Source organism: Spermophilus citellus (assembly GCF_964194105.1).
Source record: "Spermophilus citellus genome assembly, chromosome: 1".
NCBI lineage: Eukaryota > Metazoa > Chordata > Mammalia > Rodentia > Sciuridae > Spermophilus > Spermophilus citellus.
Genome location: NC_138182.1, coordinates 84306593 through 84330774, shown reverse-complemented (window position 1 = coordinate 84330774; position 24182 = coordinate 84306593). Strand labels below are relative to the sequence as shown.

The following is a 24182-nucleotide window of genomic DNA, read 5'->3' as shown; positions in this document are numbered from 1 at the left end:
TCATTAGAAGAATTAATGAAGAGCTAACACAGTCACATGGAGGGTTAGGGCTTCAATATATGAATTGGAGGGACTACAATAGTCCATAATAGTACTATTTTCAAAGCCTTTCCCTCTTCTGTTTGTGGATTTTGCAGACTGTTTATTTTTTATTTTATGTTGCTGAGGACAACACAGACATATTTCAATCTCACTGATAATCTTTGTTCTTTGAAGCTATCAATTTTTTGTAAGTGGGTTTTTTATTGTGTGTCATATGATTTGAATATTTTAAAACAGTTCCAAGTTAGTTTTACTATTCCTGGAGTGACATATTGTAATAATCATGTTAAAAACCTAATACTATTAATTCTACATTTTCACTACTTAGTATCATTTGAACTTAGTCATATATGTTCATGAACAGCTGCCTTAAAACCAGAGGTGATTTTCTGTATGTCAGAGATGATATGTGAACAAATGTTCTCCTCTTCTTTAAGAGCTTTCTGGAAATGGAAAGAACAGCCTGTTTGAGAATGATAAGGCTTGATTAAGATCTGAACTCTCCTGTAGGTTTTCAAGTCTCTCCTGTGTCAGAGTTTGCTAACATGGAGGAAGAGAAAGAGCTAAAATGTTCACTATTCTTGCATTAAGAATTTCTTCTGTTCCATAGGAAAAAGCAAATGTGTCTCCACTCTATGAAACGTGGTGACATTTTTAGATTAGCAGATATCTAGGTCAGAGTTCTTCTGCAATCTTCAAAGTGTTGCCTTTCATTAAAAGCAAAATGGAAACTGGAATGTCTCAGAGCAACCCCTGGATCATTTTCATTAAGTTGATAAATTCTCAGATATGTTGTACCATGGGAAGCTTTATAAAATGACACTGCTGGTGTGAAAATGTTGCAGGAATCTATTTCTGATGGTTTCAAGCCTTGATAAAAAGGTATTCTGTCCTAGCAGCAGACAATGTGGCATGTGCTTGTGGATATTCTTAAAGTCTGGTTTCTGTGGAGGGAGAGAAATAATGAGTGTACTCTATGTATATCTGTGCAGACATCAGACAGTCATAGGTAAAGTAATGTTAATTGTAGGTAAAGTAATGTTAATGGAACAGAAGTTTAATAAAGCAAAAAACTTTTAAGTGACTGATTTTAAGTGACAAGTATACTATGTTTACTCTCTCAGGCTAGGTGGCCAAGTCAATGGATTCACCAAAACTTTGCACAATGAGTCTACGAGAAGCACTTCCTATTCCTATGAAACCAAGGACAGCTTCAGGTATTTAATTGATTGTACAATAAGCAACAGGACTGTTCTTGTTTTTTTGTTTATTCTGGTACTGGAATTGAACCCAGGGGTGATTTGTCATTGAGCTACATCCCCAGCCCTTTTCACTGCTTATTTTGAGATGGGGTCTTGCTAAGTTACTGAGGTTGGCCTCTGACCCTTCCTTTGAAATGAAGACATTTCTAATTTTATCTGGGGTTATATGTATATAACATTACATGGAAGTGTTATTAGCAACTTGGTTTTTTCTTGGAACATCTGGATAGGAACTGTAAAATGCATTTTTTCCTTAAGAAGTCTATAATTACAAAAAGCATGAAATTGTGATATTAGTGGGTTTTGTTGTTTTGTTTTGTTTTGCAGTACTGGGGATTGAACTCAAGGCTTTGGGGTGCTAAGCAAGCTCTCTGCCACTGAGCTACCTGTCCAGCCTTAATGTTGGCATTCTTTAGATAGATCTAGATACTTCATTAAATCAGATGCTGTTATGATAGTTAAATTATGATTCATTTTTATTTGAGGTTTATGGGGAGAATTGTGGGTAGGAAATATGAATGGGACATCAGGGAAAGAGACACTAAAACACATTACACCGATATTGAAAATAATCTTCCCGCTCTGAGCAGATTTACTGAATGACTGATTTTCATGCTAATACTCTGAAAGTAGGTCAGCACAGTGGAAGTTAAGAACAAAATAGGAGAAATAATAAAATTTTGCAGAATTTAATTAATAGCACTTTAACATGATTTCCACAATTATAGTCTAGAAGAAAGACACACAACATTACTTTTTGCATTGAATTGGATAATAGCCTTGTTGTTTTTATTATTCTTATACATACACTTTCAACATGAAGTAAAATGGTTTGTATTGCAGTTCCAATGCTGATGCCAGGCACACAAGACCAAAGGACACTGTTGTGTACACAAGGACCTACGTGGAAAACAGGTATTAGAAATATAATTAAAATATCTTTCTTTGTTTTATAATTTTGAAATGGTCTATGTTTAACAAAAGAAGACCACCTAGAAATGTATTAAGGTCTAGGCATATAGTACTGCATTTTCCAATATTAAGTACTTGATAAATAATCATAGTCACTGGATGAGCTAAGTGATAGTTTAATATAATACATGTGTACATAATAGGATTATCATTTGAAAGCTCTCACATAGACATATGTGACCGTATGGTTTAACAAGCTTTGTAAACTACACAAATATCCGAATACTAATTTGAAGTCCCACTTTAATTAAATGGCTTTGTCTATTGTTTATCTCCAATCTGAAATAAGGGGTATAACTTTGAGCAGATATATTTTGACCCAAATTACAAAGAATGGATGTCCCATGAAATCGGCTGATTGGCATGATGGATTTTGAGGAAAATGTCAACTGAGGTCACACATTCACAGCCCATTTGGTTTTCAAGGAGTATGAAAACAAGCATTGTCCTAATTGTTGTGTAATCTAATGGTTGGGCACACCCATGCGGATACACGTGACATGTAAGAGGCCTTAGAGAGAAGTAGCCCTGGTGAATCTTCTGGGTGCAGGGTACCTTCAGGAGCTCCAATAAACTTCATATATGAGGGAAAGTGAGCAATTTTCCAAAAAAGGTTCTTCAAACCCATGCATAATTTATCCTTTAAAATATAACTTCCAATTTGATTTTTGTCTTAATTTACGTTGCACTCTATTGTATGTTGAAGACAATGATTTCTGCCCTCTTTTAAATAACTTACATATAAAATATTTCAAAATGATTTTTTCACATATAATTGTATGTTGACATTTTTAAAGAAAACAGAAAATATTATAAAATAATACAAAACCAAAATTGGCTCCAATTTTATTAAAAATGAGGCATGTGCTGCTGCCAGTCTGGAATACAGGAAGTAATGCTACCCCCACATCTGTGGTACCTTTCAACCTGTGTCAGAGTAAATTTTAAAATAACAAGTAGTTGAAAAACATTGGTAAGTAGATAAATAGTATCAAAAAATATTACGATGAAGGCAAGACTCCAAATACTGTAAAATGGAATTAGAAAATAACAGGCATTTCTTCCATAATAATTTCTCTCACACATCATCAGCTCTAAGGGATATTACACCAATATGTTTTGATTTCTAAAGAAATGTCTTACAGGAACTCATGCCAATAATTGCAGTATTGATTTTCAAGGAAAAGATGATTTTTCTAGAATTATGTATATTCTATAAAACATCTAACTCTAGACATTTTGATACAGTGTGGACTCTGGGCTAGCATCGCCTCAGAACTTGCTAGAGATGAAAATTCTTTGGCCTCCCTCTAGACCTGCCAGATCAAAAGCTTTGCAAGTGGAACCCAGAAATCTCATTTTAACAAACTTGTCATGTGTTTCTGATACACATTTAGGTTTGAGAAAAATCACTATAAAAGATAATAGATAAGATTGTTGCATGCCAGGCCAAGTGTTTACAAGGCAGAACATTCTGGAAAGATTGATTTTCCCCTCCTTTAACTTAACAAAGTGGTGATGCAACCCCAAACACCCCTAACTTCCCTAAAATCTCCACTGACAGACAGTGGATTGTAGAGTCGAGTCTCTAGAATCAGATTTGGGTTGAGTCTTTGTTTGCCATTTATTAACCATGTAGTCTTGGCAAAGCTATTCTGCAGTTCTCAGTTTCCTCATCAATAAAATAAAAGTAATGATATATGCATCATGAACAAATATGTGCAAACTCTTATTTGGCATTGAGTGGTAATGTGCTCCAGGAAGTAGATTTTAGTTCTGACAGCAGTCTGCCTATGGACTGTTTGGATGGAGAGAGAGATTTCTCATTAAAAAATCTCATGTGAGGGATGTAGAATTATCACTCGCTTGAAATAGTAGCAACATGTTGAGTTGAATCGTAATATATTCCCAGGTAGCCTAAGTTTTTGGGAAGCAATTATGAGGAGCCAACTGGTTAGCTCACAACAGATTCATTTGTCTCCAGAAGAAGTGACATTTAGAAGCTGGGACAATCTACAAAATGAAAAAGAGAGGACTTTTAAAATTGCACTTAAAATTTTGCTTTCATTCTAAATTACTCCTTCTTGCATGTTTTCAAGTAAAAATAAAAATTTCTAGAGCTTTCTCTAAAAGCTCATGTGTCTCCATTGTTCCCTGGGAATGGTGTATGTGCATTCGCCTGCCTTGCTTGGGCTTTGTGTGTTACCTTTATTTTATGTTAGACTGCAAATAGTTTTAGTGAACAAGTGAGGTGAAAGTATACATTTTATGAAAAAATGTTGACTTATTTACCTACTCACACTTGTTCCTATATTCCTTACCCTACTCTATATTTACTTTGATGATATATCAACTTGGAGGCATTTTGTGCATCAATACTTCTACAGATTAAAAAATAAGTGTCAAAGCATTATCCTGACTTGCAGGGTAACAAAAAACAATAATAATAAGGCTGCATGTGTGTGTTTTCTAACAATCCATCAGTGTATGGATATGACATTGATACTAGAGAAAACAGATAGACTCTCATATGTTCATGTATGTTTTTTTCTAGTAAATCACCAAAAGATGGATATCAGGAGAATACTTCTGGAAAATATATACAAACTGTTTATTCAACTTCAGATCGGTAAGCATGTCTATATTTCCAAACACAAAAGTATACATTAGTGTACACACGCGCACACACACACACACACACACACAAAACCCATATACACATACATATATATTCTCATTATCATTTGTTCTCGAGATAGGTCTCCTAATGATAATTGTTATGTATGTACAAGAAGGGAATATAACTCTGCATCCAAGAATTTGCCTCTTGGTCTCCTGCTGTTGCTGATCTCTAATTTTGATGCACATTATTCCAAAAATCCTTTCCATTCTTTGCAGCAGCCTTCCAGTCCAGCCCTTCTGCTGTTGATGAATCCCAGAGGTCCCCAATTCCACATTATTAGCATCTAGGCTTCATTGTACTACTAGACTACCCTCAGCCCTCCCTCCTTGTGGTTTTTCAAAGCCATCTCACTTTACAAGCAGCTGTATGGATATACTTACTGATAAGACCTACCCTGGACCTAAGTGCAGTTCCCAGGGGGAGAGTTATGATGAGTATTGATTTAGTGCTGGTGAACTGACCCCACTCCAGGCTTTTGCTATTAGTGATCTTCTACTGTTGAATGCTCAGTGGGGCCCAATGTTCACTCCTAGATGACACTCAGGAGTGTGTGGCCTGCAGATTTGCAGTGAAGTAAATGAAAATAATTAGCTTTTCAACCCAATCACTGGAAACAAATTTTAATGCAAATATCTGATATTCTACCAGTTTCTCTATAGCAAGGGCTGGAAATATGACTCATTGAGAGCAAGGGTATATCTTGTTTTTATGCATAGCTTCAGCCTCCAATGCAGTATTTGGTGTCTAACAGGTACTCAGTAAATGTTTTCTGAGCACATGAACCTATGTCCCATTCACAAAGGAGAATATGGGTGAACCAAGCATCACAATTTTATCTGTTTCTCTGATGGAAGGAAAGTGAATTAGTATGACCATTATGGAAAACAATATAGAGATTCCTCAATAAACTAAAATGGAACTTCCATAGACCCAGCAATTCCACTACTGGGTACATATCCAAAGGAAAGGAAATCAGTATGCCAAAGAAACAGCTTTACCCCCAGTTCATCGCAGCAATATTCATAATAACCAAGATATGGAATCAATCTAGATGTCCCATGATAGATTCATGGAAAATGAAAAGTTTGGATATATACATACAATGGAATAGTATTCAGTCATAAAAAGAATGAAATCCTGTTATTTTTGGCAATGCAGATGAGCCCAAAGAACATTATGTTAAGTAAAATAAGTCAGGCACAGAAAGACAAGTACCACATTTTGTCACTCCTATGTGGAAGCTAAAAAAAGTTGATCTCATAGGAGTCGAGAGTAAAATGGTCCAGGTTGTGGAGGGCAAGATAGAGAGAGGATAGATAACAGATATCAAAATACAGTCAAACACGAGAATTACTTCTAGAGTTCTAAATAACAGTAGGATGAGCAGAGCTAACAACAATGTATGGTTTATATCAAAATAATTAGAAGAAAGGATTTTGAGTGTTCCTAACACAAATAATAAATATTTGAGACAGAAATGCTAATTACTTTGATTTGGTCATTATAAATTTTATGCATATATCAAAATATCATATCATGTTAGATAAAAATGTATAATTATTATCTGCCAATCAAAAATAAAAATATAGCCCCTTTATGATAATCTTCCAAGATTGTTCCCATTATCAATGCTCTGCTGGGTGTCCTGCCTTTATGTTACACTTCTCTGAGGAATAAAGTAATCTATACAAACATTGGAATTATAGACACTATGTAGGTAACAACAACAACAACAACAACAAAAAAAAAACAAACTAAAGCTAGATTTTTCATAATCCTTTGTAAATATCTATGACTAATTGTATAATCCTTAATTTTAAGGACAACACCAATATCAGAATTCTACCTGCACTCATATTTTTATTGTTAATGTAATGAAGGGAAATATGCTTCATTAAAGTCTTTCTGTTAATATGAAGAATTAGAGAATTAGCCTGAGGCAGTTCATGAACTTTTTCTTAGTTGTCAGTAAGTTCTCTGTAAGCCCAGTAGGTCAAGCAACTCTTGCTGTTGGTTAGTGAGTGTGTGAAATTGGCTATGTCCCCACAGTACTTATCCAAGCATATCAATCCCATTAAAAGTGGTTGCGTACATTATAAAACAAAGACCGTTTTTTTTTTTTACACATTCTTTATGGGCTTTTAGAATCTGCTCCTGCTGAACACTGGCAGATGGTCAATCACTGCAAATGCCCTCAGGGAGGAGCAGCTCCATCTATCTTGTTCACTGTGCTTGGTTCCTCCATCATGAACCCCAAGGAGCCCACCTTGAGAGCTCCTTCATCTTCCAGCCTAACCATATGCACTTTTTAGACAAGCCTTTCCTGACTCCTCCCAGCATTGGTTGCTTCCTCAGTGGACGCTCCTCTTCCCTCATATCCATGTCATCTGTCATCACTGAGTCACATGTCTGGCTTCCCCAGGGGAAACAGCTTCTCATAGGAGGACACCATCTAGCCATTCTTTGTACTCCCAGTTCCTAGCTCAGTGCCTATGGAATGGACAGCAGATATAAAGCACATACTTTCTGCTCTTAAAGTGCTTATAGTCACAAATGGGAAATTGGGTGTGTATGCACATACATCTGTATATAAATGGGTAACTCATAGGGAAATATTTGCCTGGTATCTATAAGTGAGTAGTTAGAGAATGAAGTGAAGGGGAAAATATTTACTTATGCACTTAGGCATGAGCAAGAAATTGCTAGAATGACTAAAAATATAAAACCAGAAAAGGTTTATCTACTTTAATTCCTTTCTTCTCTGGTTTTCTCTTCCTCCCATTTTCCCTCTTCTCTGCTTCACTCATGGGCTTGATGACACTATACTGGCTTCTGGGCATGACTAGCTCTTGTCAACACAGGAAACCCAGTAGGCCTCATGGGTAGGCCTAAACTCTGGGATCACACTGTCTCCATTCAAAGCCACTCACTGGCTGCATGACAGCAGCAATATACTGACCTTTCTCTGCCCCAGTTTCCCTTTCTAGAAAGTGATGCTAAAAATAACAATACTGACTTCTCAGTAATGTTGTGAAGGGTAGCTGAATTTTTATACACAGGCTTGGGGAAATACACTGCACATGTTAAACACCATACAAGTAAATTGGCTATTTTTATTTCACTATCCATGATGTATTCTACTCTGGAAATATCAGGCGGGTGTGCTAAAGCCTCAAATCCAATAAATACTACTTGGTGTGATTTAAGACACTCCTGAGACCTTACAAAAGGAAAAGAATCCTTTCCTAATGCTGTGGCATGATCTAAATTTTTCTGGATTCTGTTGATCGCATCTATAATTCAGTTACATTAGTTTCACAAAACTAATCAAATTTTATATCTTCCTGTAGTATATAAATTTTGTCATGATAGGTATCCCTAAATCTGACTCTTACCATGGGTGGTGACTCTAGACGTTGGAGTCCTAGAGCACAATATATCATTTGTGAGTTTATAAACACACCCTTGAATGGATTTCTATTTGGGGCCTATTGAATATTTCAAGTGTAAAACATTTACATTAATCTGTAACATACTTTCCCCGTGTAATCTGTAAACTGATAGAGGTAAATTAATAATTAAAAAACCCTCTTCCAGCTTCAAGAGATCCTTATAAACTACTTTAGCAGGGAAACTGAACATCTCTGTCCTGCTCATATGCATTCTTAATTGCTAATGGTTTAATAATCTGAGACTTTCCCTCATGTTAATTATTTGACATCATCTTAGGGGTAACTAGAAAATCAATTCTATTACTAGAATAAGTAAACTCTGCACTTTTTTTGATTTTACTGTAGTTTCCTATATGAGGATGCTGACTCATAATGGTGATGGATGAGGGGAGCATGGGACCGAATGGAGGAACTTTAGATAGGGCAAAGGGGAAGGAGGGTATGGGGGGCAAAGGGGAATGAATGATGGTGGAATGAGTTAGACAGCATTACCCTAAGTACATGTATGAAGACACAAATGGTGTGATAATACTTTGTGTAGCATTAGTGTCTTGAAAAATTGTGCTTTCTATGTGTAATGTGAAATGAATTTCACTCTGCCATTGTGTATAACAAATTAGAATAAATAAATAATTTAATTTTAAAAAGTAACATACTATTTCTACATGACTTCTGTCTTTTATATGATAGCAAATTTCTTTTTAGTTTTTAATTGCTTATATCTCTACAGGTCAGTCATCGAAAGAGATATGTGTACTTATTGTCGCAAACCCTTGGGTTTACAAACGAAAATGATTTTAGATGAGTTACAGATTTGCTGCCATTCCACTTGCTTTAAGGTAAACATGTGTTTATTACACTTAACTAAATGTAAAATGGCATAAAAACTGGAATTAAAATAATTATTTATTAAAATTCATGGAATGAAGTGAAAGCATTTAGAAACTCTATAATTCACATTAATAATGCACGACTTACATATTTCTCAGAGCTCTGTAGCCTAAACCTCAAAGGCTTAAAATTACTATCTTGGTTTTAGGCTTAGAGTTGATTACTGACACATCTATTCATTCTTACCCAAGAGATTTAAGTCTGTGAAAAAGATAAACACTTGTTCTTTTTATAAAGTTTCTGCAGCATTTTTGATAATTCACATATTGCATAAAATATATAATGAAATCAAAAGAGGAGAATAAACTTGAGAAGAAAGCGATCAACTCTTCATCATGAAATTAGGCCTGATGGGTTTAACAATTGTTAAAACTCAATCTGCTTTTGAGCCTATGACTAATTGCAATTAATTGTGGTTTAATAAATAATAGTAGACATTGATTAGCAAAGTATTTCAGAGTTTGGTTTCTATCAGCTATTTTTTTTTTTTCTCAGCAATGACATTGGGTGGGTCAACATGACAGCTTTGGGTGTAATTGCATGAGCAAACACTGAGCTGAGAATCTGAAGACCTGACTTCTGGTTCTGCCTCTGCCACTAGTTATGACTGAGTGACTTTGGAAACCACCTAGATTGCCTTGGACTCTTTCCTTACCTGTTGACTAGACCAGTTGTTCTTAACCCTGCCCTGCGTTTTATAATCATCTGAAGCGATTAAGGGAAATTATCAGAATGCTTGGGACCAGCCCCAGTTAAACCAAGAATCTCAGAGATAACTTGGGGGCATTAGTACTTTGAAAACTCCTTAGATAGAACTAATATGCAGCCAATTGAGAGCCACTTATCCAAATCTATGGGTAGTTATAGCGCGGGCATTCTGTGATTGATACAAATTATCTAATCCAAATAGATGTAATACTTAATGAATTGAATGTTTCTCCTCCATTTACCTGCAGATAGTAACATAATGCAATCAGATATTTGGTGCATTATTTTGAACAAAGAAAAACCCACCCAATAGAGGATTATAAAAATATATTATGAAATTGAATAATTATTTGATTATAAGAATATGCAATCACTTCCTATTATTAAATATATTCAATTAAATAAAAGTATATAACTCTTTCTTTAAAATTATTATGAATAAAACTTTATAAATGAGAAAATTCTCCTGATTATTGCTTTTGGTAAATAGGAACAATTTTCTTTTATTTTTTTTTAAAGAGAGAGTGAGAGAGAGGGGGGGACAGAGAGAGAGAGAGAGAATTTTAATATTTATTTATTTTTTCTTAGTTCTCGGCGGACACAACATCTTCGATTGTATGTGGTGCTGAGGATCGAACCCGGGCCGCACGCACGCCAGGCGAGCGCGCTACCGCTTGAGCCACATCCCCAGCCCCCACAATTTTCATTTATTATATTTTAAATGATTTGACACCATTTCCAATGTCATTATAAAAAAAACCTGAGAATAAAATGGTTCCCCACACTTGTAAAAAAAGATAGTTTGTTTTGTAGCCATGGTAATAGAGAGCCATCTGAACTGGTCTAAACATGTCAAAGTAATCAATGACAATTCACTTTAGTGAACCCACTTCTGAGAGCAATTAGTGCCCCTGCCTCATGCTTGGAACTCAGCCAATCAGTAGTGGAAAAGTCTAAAAGACAGGCCAGATCTTTCCTGCTTCTGTCACCTAACACAACACAGAATAAATTTTCCCCCTAAACCTTATATAAGAAAAACCATAAATGCTACCTTGTGTTTTTGTTTGAGATATTGGGTGAACATCCTGTCCTTGGCATAACCAATATAAAAACTATTGTATCTGCTCCCTTGGGAGTTAAGTAGATAACTTCAGTGGTAGATAGTCCCTGAAATATACCAGCATGATAGAAAGAGGATATGAGAGTCCATTTGAAAAGTTTTCCACATGGATTATAGGACCAGGATACTCTCAAATTTCCTGTGGTGTTTTTTGAGGCTGCATTGGAGTGAGGCTATGGAAGGTGGTCTTGAATTAACTGAAAAGGCTTCTCTACCTTGTCCCTCCAAGAATCTAGACTTAATCTATGATGTAAACTTTATATTTATGCTTTTCTCCTTTAGTGTGAAATATGCAAACAGCCTTTGGAAAATCTACAAGCAGGTGACAGTATTTGGATTTATAGACAGACAATACACTGTGAACCTTGCTACTCCAAGGTCCTGGGTAAGTGTCAGGATCTGTAAGGAACAATCACTTTTATTACTAATGTACATTGAGTATTGTTGAAAATGATGTATTGAAATAAAGTAAGATATTTTATTAATTAATTATATTTAGTTAACAATTTAGCAGCATATAGTTATACTATGATAATATTTTGTTACTGGTATAAAATCAGTCAATATTTATATTATCTTCTGATATTACATAGGACATAGATACAACTAAGAAAGAAGTCATTTATTTTAAAAAATTTCCCATTTTTTCAAACAAAAATAGATCTTTGCTGATAAATTGAAGTCCATTTCTGTGAGTGACCTTTTACATTTACACTTGAATATATCTTTTTAGATAATTTTATCAGTACAGTAAATGCCTTTTTTCGTTTTGTTTGTTTGTTTTTTGTACTAGGAATTGAACCCAGGGCCTTTACCACTGAGCTACATTCCCAGCACTTTTTACTTGTTATTTTGAAGACAGGATCTTGCTAAATAGCTTAGGTTTCTTCTAAGTTGCTGAAGCTAGCCTTGCACCTGCAATCTTCCTGCCTCAGCCTCTCAAGTAACTGGGATTACAAAGTGTGCACCACTGTGCCTGATAATAAATCCTTTTTAAATTTCAAATATTTTTAGTTATAGATGGACACAATACCTTTATTTCATTTATTTATTTATTTTTATGTGGTGCTGAGGATTGAACCCAGTGCCTCACGTGCTAGGCAAGCTTTCTACCACTGAGCCACAACCCCAGCCCTTAATGTTACTTTTAAATGAAAAAAAAATAGAGTTGATTCTTTATTAAATATAACATTTAAATGTTTTTTAACAATATAGATCAAATATTAGTATAATTTAGACTCATAATTAACATTGATAATGTGAGGAGAAACCATTAAGGATATGTATCTTCAATGAACATTTTCTATAAACTAAGTGAGAAAGGTATAATAGCTGACTGAAAAGATGAACAGAGGATATAAGTTAGCAAAATAAAATCCTTTGACATTTGATCAATTTTTACAAGCCAGTATCTACATTTTATTTTTAGGTTTTATAATAAGTAGATAAAATAACCAAAATGAGATTGAAGAGAATGTGAACAACACTTTTTTCCTTGTCTTGTTGACACAGTGAATGAAAAGAGGAACATTTGGGATTCCTACATGGGATCCAAAGTACGGAGCTTGATGACAAATGTGTGAGCTTAATGAGCTATTGGGAGGCTACATCTGGAAAATGCTCTGAAAAATATTCAGAAACCCACGTTCCATCAGGCTGCAGAATCAATTACAAGAATAAACCTAATTATATTCATACTTCTTCTATTTTCTGCTTCCCCAAGGCAGCTCTCATATTTGCTTTTCTTTCTAATTTAGCAGCCGTATCATGATCCAACATTATATCACAGGTCTTGATATGCATGGTGGTAGCTCTAGAACTTTGTCTCCTGGAAATCCATGTCACTTTAGGGGGTGTGGTTACACAAGGACTGAGACTTTGTGCCTTCCCCCCTGCCCATGTGCACTTCATAGGCACTGCATTTTTTATAGTACATATAAGTTGTCAAGATGACTCTCAAGCATTTTATGAATATGCATATCTGATATCTGGTACTTCACATGTGGCCCAAAGGGACATCAGTGAATTCAGGAGTGGAAGGAAAAGTGGAATGCCTAATCCACCACTCTCCCCTAGATGAAAGATTGTTTTTTAAGATTTTAATTGTAGACGTATTTTTGTGCTAAATTTGTATATCTAACTTTTTTCACTTTTTTTCAGCAAAATGGATTCAGTGATGATGGCACATGGAAATCAAGATGAAAAACATTAAGAAATTAAAAGTTACGAGTTTTATTTTGAGAGTATGTAATCTAGAAAAGCTTTTACACTGAAGATTAATTATTGTATAAAATCAACAAATCTGCTATTGCATAAATAATCTAATTCCCCTCAGTAAGGTCAAATACATAAAACAACCACCTTGTATCTGGTTAGATTTAGTAATTTAAAAAAATTGAGGGGCTGGGGTTGTGACTCAGTGATAGAACACTTGCCTAGCATGTGTGAGGCACTGAGTTCAATCCACAGCACCACATAAAAATATATAAATAAAATAAAGGTATTGTGTCCATCTAGAACTTATATATATATTTAATTCGGGTGGTTATAGTAACCAATGTCAAAAGTCCATCCCTGCTTTATATGTTTGCTGTGCATTATGGTTTCGATTGTTACCAAATTTCTCATTTATTCACTTTTATTCCACTAAGAATTTGGATTCACAGTCACTATTGAAATCTTGACAAATATACTACAGAAAGTAACATATGCTTTTTTTTTATCTGCAAAAGAAATGCTGATAGAAATTTTCTTATAAAGTTTTGCACAAAGATGTCAACATAAAAGTTGTATGGACCTTAGAAAATCACTTAAACTTTCTAGATCTCTGTGACATTATTTGTAACATGAAGGGCATAGGACAAAATTACTTCTAAGGTCCCTTTTTGCTACTCTGGTTCTCTGATTCTAGAATTTGGGTTTGCTTGTTAGAAATATGTCAGTATGTGTGTTTGTTAAGTTTATTGAACTACATGGGACATATGAGCAATTTGACCTTGATATCATCCTTCAATTTATCAGAAGAATAGTTTTTATAGACTATTTTTTAAAAGGAAATAGATTTATAGATAATAGGTAAAATCATATAACATGTATAATTAACATGCTATAATTTGTTAAATTTTCTTTGCATGCATTTCAAAGTCTGGGTGTACAAATAATCTATGAGAAGTAACTGTTATGGATTACAAACACATTCTACATACATACCTATTATGTAGCACTTTGTATTTACAGAAAGCTTATAAAAATAAAATGAACTATCAAGTATGCAGAATTTTTTGTGGTGTGTCTATATGTTTTATCAATTATACTTAGCACAATGTCTTACATTCTATGAGGTGCTGTTATTTTTCAATTGTTTAAGCTACAGCTTCTGTTTTTAAAGATCATTTTCTGAAGAAATTGAAAACTCAATAATTATGTGAGAAACCAGTCTTAGTGAGAATTTGAATTTATAAACTATTTTGTAGACACATAGCAACTGTTTCTTGAAGGGAGTTTAATTGAGGTGCAGATAGAATTCTAGGGAGGTTTTAAGCAGTTTTGAGAAACTGATACAAACTAGGGAGGTTAAAAGATGACCATGTATAATGCAAATGGTGATAAATTCAAAGAATGATTGACTTGTGTTATAATTTCATGCATCTGTCCCTCTTAGAGTCTGTTCCACAAAGTGTTAAACACAAAGTGCTTATCAAAATACAGCAATGTATAATTGTCCTATGGAGAAGGAGCCAGAAAAAACAATTAATAATAATTTGATATTCATTAATTCATGCTTGATGAGAAGCGGTGGTAATTGAGCCATATGTTTTATTGTTCTTTTATTACATGCTATCAGAGTGGATCAAAAGAAATAATTTTCTTAGAGTTGAAATTCACTGCAGAAAAGGATGGATGAAATAGCATCCCTGCCTTTTCTACAAAGTGTATTAACATCTCAATGCTTTTGTAGTAATTAAAAATCATCTGAATACCATTTTAAAGTATAAAAACCTAAAGGGAACACATTTCTCACTCTTCTAAAGCTGTTTTATGGATGCTTTCTTCTGCAATAATGTGTTAAATCAATCCCAAAGCTCTTGTAAAAATGAAATAAAAATGAAGTGAAGAGAGAAGGGCTTCCGATTCATCAAGACCACTTCATTATGTCTGAGTTTATTGTCACAATAGAAATGACGGACTCCTAAAACAACTTGGAAGATCTTTCTTTTGGCAGCCAATTAATTATGTTATGATTTACATACTTGTCCTGGACACAAGTACCTAAATCTAGGGATACCAAGTCCTGAATTCTATTGCTAGTTAAAATATGTCTCTGAAAGAGAAATAATAGTTTCATCATGAGAGTATCTTTTTAAGAAAACTAAAGAAAAGAAATACAACAATTTCAGAGAATTTTGTTCTGAATTTGTTAAAATAACATGCACTTTTAAAACAAGGCCAAGAAATAAGAATTTACTCAAGAATCTGTACATCTTTACTTGTTTGATTGCAATCACTCAGCTAGCTGGTTGGGAGTGACGAGGTGGTCTGGCTGTCATTGCTGGTGGTGACTCGTTTAGTATGGAAGACAATCATGAATGTTTGGAACATTTTCCTGCTCAACTTGATTCAGAGCTTTATCAAAACAAGTGACAGATCTATGTCATGGCAAAATAACAATGATAGTGTTTTTTGTTTTTTGTTTTTTTTTTTAACTGTGGAATGGTTATTTTGGTACAATGTAAATAAAGTGCTTTTAGAATCCCACCTATTCCACAGCACTTTTCCTTACTAGTCTTATTCCCTTTTGTTTAAAATTTGGGGCTCTCTAATGCACCCTCAGCTCAAACATCACATGAGTCTATAAATCTATTTCTGGTGCTCACCCAATTTTGTAAAAATTTTTTGGTTTTATTTTTTAGTTGTTGATAGACCTTTATTTATATATGGTACTGAGAATCAAACACAATGCCTCACATATGCCAGGCAAGTGCAGTATTGCTGAGCCCCAGCCCCAGCTCCATCACCCTATTTTTATATGATCTCTTTTGTTAGATGTCTAAGGGTCTTTGAATGTTTTATGTATACTTGAAAATTTCATTTGAATTTATTATAATACCAAAATTTGACACCATTCTGACCCTTTTTTCCTGGACCTTTTACCTGGCATTTGAGAAGCATGGCTTCTGAGAGATATTATTGAAATATTCAAAATGTATAAATTAGGTAATGATTTTAGCTTTCTTCACTGTAAGAGGAAACTGGACACCACCATTGCTTTATAAATGCCATCTGGGAAAGACCTTTTGGCTTCATTGGCTTCTACATTCCTTTTGATGCATTTTTCTTATTAATACATTTAAACACCTATTGTTTTAGGTTCTCTGGAGGAAAAGATGCACAGCTTATAATCTATCATTTTTCATTCATTCATTCATTCTGTTACATTAACTAACTTCAACTTTTTCTTTGAGAACTTTGTTTATTCCAAGTCCTAGTGGTGAAAAAAGCAGCTTAAGTCCCTGTTCTCATAAACTACATTCTAAAGCAGGAAGGCAAGTAGAAGAGCAGTTTGAAAGACAAAAAGAAAATACATATTATAATTCTGATATTAATAAGACCCACACAGGAAATGGAATACAGTGACTGTATGAATGGAGTAATTTTAAAAATGAGGTGGTAAGATGAAGAGGAGAATCTTAAATAAGAGCCAACCAGCCAGGAGAAGAGTTTTCTAGGAGGTGACGTCTTAGATTTGACAGACATCAGACCATTTTTCTGGGCTAAACCTAATCTTGCTTGCTTCTTTTAAACATAATGAGATGGAAAATTCAAATGCCAGTAGACAGACTAGTCCAAGTATTTTGAAGGCTCCTCCATTCCCCTTGAAAAACAGTATTGACCTATTACTCGGACTATTTTCAACTCTCTGCCAAGGGTGAGTTGCACCAAAGGGCTGCTTAGTCCTGGATGTTGAAGTTGCTCACCTGAGCAAAGGAGCCCACAGACACACTTCAGTGACTGAGGTGGGACTGGTGGGTATGAAGTAAGCCCTCACCTGGAATGGAAGCAAGGGATGGTGGGTAATGTTTCCTCATCTCATTGGGGACACTGAGTGTCAGATCCCTTTTGATTTTCAAACAGAAACACTGAACAGTAGGGTAGTATTACTTCTGATCTAGAAGAGACATCTCATGGGAATTTTATAAATTTTTCCATGTTCTCTTCTCTTGTTGAAACACGAATAAATGTATCTGGTGGAAAAGAACATCAAGATCTTGGTATACCTTTATTCACAGTTAAAATTTGCTAATTGCACCTCCTTCCCCAAGTGAAAAGGGAAGGCTCTTGAATGTTAGACCTCCTTGAGGCCCCTAAACACAAATTGGACTGAAAATCACCCACAAGAAATTGTCTAGGCTCCTCTTGTCTAGGTCCTGTGTGACCTTGGTGTGATTCAGGAATAGAAAGACTGGCTGGAAGCTGGAATTAATGAACATGAGAAGATGTTGAAGAAGAAGGCAGGTCATGGTAGTTTTATAATTGATTGTTAAATATAATTATCATTAAGTAAAGATTATATGTTTGTATATGTTATGTTAAATAAAATTCACAAGAGACAATTGCTTTGGACTGAGCTTTCTGCACTGGACCACACCAAAAAGGAATTGTTCTTGCTGAGGCTCCAAATCAACAAACTGAAACTAAATTATTTATTTGAACTTCTGAGAAAACAGAAGAGAGATAATAGCCAAATCCCATAATAGGCCAATTTTAGGCAGCATCATTAGGAAGTCTTTTCTGATTTAACCTTTACAACCAAAGTAATTTTGAAACAACCAATTCATAAGTTTATTCTGTTTCTTCTCTTAGCCCTTTTCTATCCAAAAACTCAACTTTCTCTGCTCAGCTGCTGGGAAACTACTCATTCTGTTCTACCTTATAGAATGAGATATTGTCTGATTCTAGAATCACGAAAGCCTGCTGAGATCTTTAAGTCTGTTGTAATTTTGTCTTTTGATAATTTACACTTGGTAGAATTCATTTATATCTTTTATATTTTTGTCATTAAAATATTATGGGATGTTATTTATTTTATGGACAGGTTTTAAAATAATATTGAGACAAATATACTTGATTAATTTTTATTTGACATGTTTCATGAAGATTCAAAGATTGACTCAAAATGGAACACAGATCTAAATGTAAAACTGCAAAACTATAAAACTTCAAGAAAAAAGAAGAGAGTTCAACATTTCCTTAAGCTTGACAAAGAGTTTTTAGATATGGCACAAAAATCATGATCTGTAGAAGAAAATTTGATAAGTTAAAGTATATTAAAATGAAAAACATAGGCTGTGTTAAAGGCACTGTTAAGAGAATGAAATGATAAGCCACAGACCGGAAGAAAATATTTTGTCAACACTTGTCTTATCAGGAACTTATCCCAGAATGTACAATTAGTTCTTGAAACTCAACAATAAAAAAAAAAAAACTTAATTAAAAAATGGACAAAAAGATCTGAGTAGACACTTCACCAAAAAAGATATATAGATGGCAAATACGTGCATGAAAGATGCCCAACATTTGTTATTAGGGAAATGCAAATTAAAATAACAATGAAATATCTCTACATGCTTATTAAAAAGGCTGAAGTCTAAAAATTATTATTAATATTCAATATTAATATGGTATATTTGCTATAATTAATGAAACTATTATAAACCAATGTCCACATTTTATTCAGATTTTCTTAGTACATAATGTCTTTTTCTATTACAGGATCCATCCAGGGTACCACATTACCTTTTAGCTATCATGCCTCCCAGGGTTCTTCTTACCTGTGACCGTTTCTCAGACTTTGTTTTTACTGGTGACCTTATTACTTGAAGATTTTTCTAATTTTTTTTTTATCATGATTAGATTGGGGGTATGGGTTTTGAGGAGGAAACCACAGAGGATAGTGCCATTCTTCTTCTTTTTTTGTTTGTTTATTTTTTGTATTTTGGTATTGAGATTAAACCCACATCCACAGCCCTTTTATATTTTAGTTTGAGACAGGGTCTCGCTAAGTTACTTAGGACCCCTTCAAGTTGCTGAGGCTGGCTTTGAATTTGCAACCCTCCTGCCTCAGCCTCCTGAACTGCTGGGAGTACAGGAGTGTTCTGCTATGCCCTGCAGGACTGTGCCATAGGAAGGGGATGGGCTAGTGATCTGATTTGTTGCTGTTCATGTTGATCTTGACCACCTGGCTGAGGTAGTGTTTGCCAGATGTCTTTATTAGAAAGTCACTATTTCCCCCCACTTTTTCCCTACTGTGCTCTTTGGAAGGAAGTTACTATGCACCACCCATACTTGAAGAAAGGAGTGCTTTGCTCCATCTCCTTAAGGATGGAGTAACTACATAATTTTTTTTGGCATTCTTATGAATGGGGGAGCTATATCTTCTTTCTTTCTTTTCTTCTTTCTTTCTTTATCATTTGTTTACACCAGCCTGAACACATAGATATTTATTTAGTGTTTGGGGTTACAATTCCATAGTACATTATTTATTTTCCTGTTCAAATTGTTCCAGCTTTTCCAATTCCCTTCAGCATATCCACATTATTTTGTGTGTTGTTTGTGTTGCATGCACTGTGCATTTGAGTACTTCCTTATTCTCAACACTAGAAGATGCTTTGGGCTTGTTTTATATATATTTCCCCCCTCAAATAAACCTTTTGTCTTTATAAATTGACTTATCTCAGATATTTGTAACAGTGACAGAAAGCTAACACAATGACCTTTGCTGATGAGGTCATTCCGTTGTCTGAGGAAGAGCATTTCATGGAAGGTCCTGGTGCAGCTTCTGAGAAACAAACATGTCTCTTGTTCTTTGTCAGAAAGCTGCAGTTAGCTTATCTAATTTGATTACTCTCCAAATCACTGGACGCTCAGTCAAGGAGTAGCCAGCATATCCTGTGTTTTTCCATTCTCTTTTCCTAGCATGGGCTCCACAGATGCCAAGGTACCTGAGAATATGGCCAAATGTGTTATTATGGCATAATAAGAGTTACTAGATTTCCAACCTGCAATATTTATTTTTTTATTGCCCACCATATCAGTAACAAGCCAATGACATGTGTTTTAGGCTCTTGTTTGACAGCACCTGATTTCTAGTACCATTTTCCATATAAGTTAGAGCATAACAAAGAGCCTCTAAACTACAGTAGTTCAAACATGAGTGTTTCACAGCCAAGCAAGAAATTGTCCGGGGCATATGGTTGCATTGCCGTCCTCCAGTATCTCAGGTCAAAGCTGGCTCACCAGCTCCACAGTAGGCCTCTAAGAGAAAGAGCACAGCTGTGATGAAGAAGCTGCCCCAACCCTTGCATGTCCAAGTGCCCATTCATATTGGTCCTACCTATATCCAAGGAAGGCTGTGAAATGCAGCTTCTAGCGGTGCACCAGCTAATATGTGTTGAGGGTTTCATTACTCAAGAAAGACAGATGATGGATAACGGGAGCCCAGGGCCTAACCCTAACCCTATGACTGGTTACTCGCTGGTGGGTGGTAATCCATAGCTAGCCTCCTAGGACTAATTTCTTTATATACAAAAAACACTGTCATTAGATCTTTCTAACTCATTTAATTTTTTTTTTTTTAGTTTTACATGGACACCATGCCTTTATTTTATTTATTTATTTTTATGTCGTGCTGAGGATTGAACCCAGTGCCTCACATGTGCCAGGCGAGCGCTCTACCACTGAGCCACAACCCCAGGTTCCCCTAACTCATTTTTAATCATGTCTTTCCCTGTTGAATAAAAGAGTTTAGATTTATATGGTCATTTGAATAGGATCCTGATCTGATGCCCCCAATTTATAGGATCTGGATATTAGAGAGTTAGGGGCCTATGATCACCTTCAGTTCCACGATACAGCCAGTTTGCTAGGGGCAAAACGAAGATCGGAACTTAACAAACTGAAGTCTTTTTCACTGCATATGGGGTTTAAATGAATACAATAATCTAAAAATTATCTTACTAGAAGAGAATGCTGTGACAGTCTAAGTCTTACATGCCGTTCTTTTATTTGGATACTGTAGTATTTTATTAACTTTTAGAATTAGAATGACACACTGCTAACTCCTACTTAACTTGTGGTTTTCATTTGCCTAGATCAATTTTATGCCATACATTAAAAAAAAATTATTTATTTATTTAGTTGTAGTTGGACACAATACCTTTACCTTATTTATTTATTTTTACGTGGTGCTGGGGCTTGAACCCAGGGCCTCGCATGGACTAGGAGAGCACTCCACTGCTGAGCCACAATCCCAGCCCTTATGCCATACATTTGCAAACTAAATTCCATCCTAGCTTGGATGTGTATAGATTTCTTCTTTCACAAGTTACTTTTTGTCCTCTGCATGTGTCACTGTTGAATTAGTTAATTTTACAATACTTCCGGAGCTTTTTAAAGCAGGAAATGCTTTAAAACATCAAATCCTGGGGCCAAATAAAAACTTTACCAAAGTAACATGTATCATGCATTTTTTTTTTGCCTCCCATTTACTAGATTTATCACTATTGTAAAAAATACTTTAAATTAGAATTTACTCCTTTAAAGGTCATATTATTTTCCATATTTTGCTATTTTGACCATGATTTCTGATATTTCCTCTGGAAATATGCACTTGTAGACTCATTTCCTCCTAAATGATGGGCTCCCTTTTCCACTTCTAGCCTTTTCAAAAAAAAAAAAAAAAAAAGTACTTTGACCTTACATTAGTGTGTAAAAATACTTTTTCACAGTACACTTTTGCAAAGCTCCAAGAACCCTTCACTTCTGATACAACCACAAATCGGAGAGATCCCCAAGGCCACTGTCAATTTAGATCCTTCACTAAAAGGACTCAGTACTTGGAAGAGCTGTTATACTCATACTGCAGCTTATTACAGTAAACGGATACAGATGAATATCAGCCAAGGGAAGAGGAGCATAAGGGCAGTGTCCAGGAGACACTAAAAGCTGAACATTGATTGTTCTCCCCCAGGGCAGTTCCATGGACAGCAACCATTTCCCCAGCAAAGATATGTGAAGATACCTATCTCTGAGTAGACTCAACCAGAAAAGTTCCCTTAAGCCTTGGTGTCCAGAGTTTCTATTGTGTTTTAGTCACATAGACATGGCTTGTCCAATTCCATGGCTGCCTTTAATTTCCAGCCCATCCAGAGGTAGAGCTGATTCTGTGTGGCCCCAAGTCCCCTCTGTAAGTTACCTTGTTAGTATATAGTATCTGGGATGGTCCAAGGCCCCAAGTAAATGCAGACACATATCCTGGCGGGCAGGACATTCCAAAGGCTCAGAAGTTTCCTCCTAGGAGTCTGTGACAAAAAAAAAAAAAAAAAAAAAAAAAAAACTCTCTTTCTGCCAGGTTAATCATCTTCTATACAACTTTAAACCAATAAGTAAGCCTTGTCAATCCAGGGATGCTCAGGTTGTAGTACCATAATAGTGCTAAATTCAAAAAGGGGAATTCAACCTTTTTGAATTTAAAAAGAATTCCATCTTCTACTAGTGCTTCTCAAAAGACATTGGAAGGGATCCAAATAATATTCCATGTCCACTTTTCCTCTTCTGCTTTCCTCCTCCCCAGCCCAGCCCACCCCCACCATCCACAATACCTCTTAAACCCCAGCCTCTTTATCTGGCCCTCCTCCTCTTTGCTCTTTTTTCAGATCACATTGTTCAGTAGACGGATTCAGGTGGAAACTCAGCACAAAATTATCCTTTCCCTTTAAAAGAGGAGAAGAGGTGTCCATCAGATTTTCTTTCATAGACAGGAAAATGGGATAATAAAGCCCATACCCATGTTGATAACTTTTTGACACAATAACAACTTTTACTCACTGGGTACCAATTGTGCCCCAGGTAATTTACATACATGTGTTTCAGGATGTATCTCACCTTTTCAGAGATGTCACATCCTGGGAAATTTTTAAAAAATTCTTAAGTGGATGCAGTATCATTCAAGAATTCTATTATACCATAGAAATAGTCAAACTGTTTAATTCCATGATACTTTATATGGAAAAGGAAATACGTGCCACAGGAAGGAAAATTATAATGTGTAAGCATGAAAATATTCAGCCTCATAGATTTCTTTTTTTTTTTTCTTTGTTATTTCTTATTCATATGATTGTCTTCCAACTCCATCCTGAATGGTTAATTGATGAAGAAAAAGAAGAAAAAATCCCTAAATGTTCTAACAAATTTTAACAAATACAAAACTCTAAAATACAGGCAGGCATATGGATATATATTTAACTCTTTCGTAAGGTATTGAGACTTCTGTCAATTCTAACATATGTGAAGATGCTTAAATCCATTATAAAGTTTCAGTAAACTTTCTTTAGTTAAGAAAAATTAGCTAGAGAAAAGGAACTTTTCCCACTATCTAGACGCCTTTACAACTCACCCATTCATTTTTTAAAAAACTGATTTTATGCATGCTTCTTGGATGCATTGAAATAAAATTTGAAATACCCTTTACTTTTCTGGCAAAACGAAGCAACAAATCTTCCTTCCTTACACCATCAACCCTAATCTCTTCTATCCCTAACCCTACTCCCACTTAATTCCATTCTTAGGAAACTGAGGCAATGTGAGTTAATATGGTACACTTGCTACATTTACCATGTTTTGATTTTTAGAACATAATGGTATCATTGATATATCTTCCAAATCAGCTGTAATTCCTTAATCTCATATGTCCAGGTAATGCTCACATTTTCCAAATTATGCTACAAATATTCTCTTTGTATTTAAGTTTGAATTATGGTTCAAACAATTGCTATATATTGCATTTGGTTAATATACTCTTATTTCTTTTAGTATGCAATGCCATAGTTTGGATCTGAAATGTTCATTAAAGGCCCAGGTGTTAAAGATTTGGTCTCTAGCTTGGTACTACTGGAAGTTGATAAAAACTTTAAGTGGTGCCTGGTGGGAGATCTTCTGGTCACCTAGGACAACCATTTGAAGAAGACAGGAGACACTAATCCCTTTGCCTCTTTTTT

General features: G+C 35.1%; 1 protein-coding gene across 1 annotated transcript in view; it reads left to right on the top strand.

The window, feature by feature from the left end:
* The window catches only part of SCEL (sciellin), a 173531-nt gene extending 159201 nt beyond the window's left edge, over positions 1-14330 (top strand). Inside the window, exons 29-34 of the mRNA XM_081303331.1 lie at positions 1167-1259; positions 2148-2219; positions 4831-4905; positions 9142-9250; positions 11413-11515; positions 13291-14330. Coding sequence (XP_081159457.1) covers positions 1167-1259; positions 2148-2219; positions 4831-4905; positions 9142-9250; positions 11413-11515; positions 13291-13307 — 469 coding nt within the window. The 3' untranslated portion in view covers positions 13308-14330. The remainder of the gene's footprint in view (positions 1-1166; positions 1260-2147; positions 2220-4830; positions 4906-9141; positions 9251-11412; positions 11516-13290) is intronic.
* The last annotated feature ends 9852 nt before the right edge of the window (positions 14331-24182 follow it).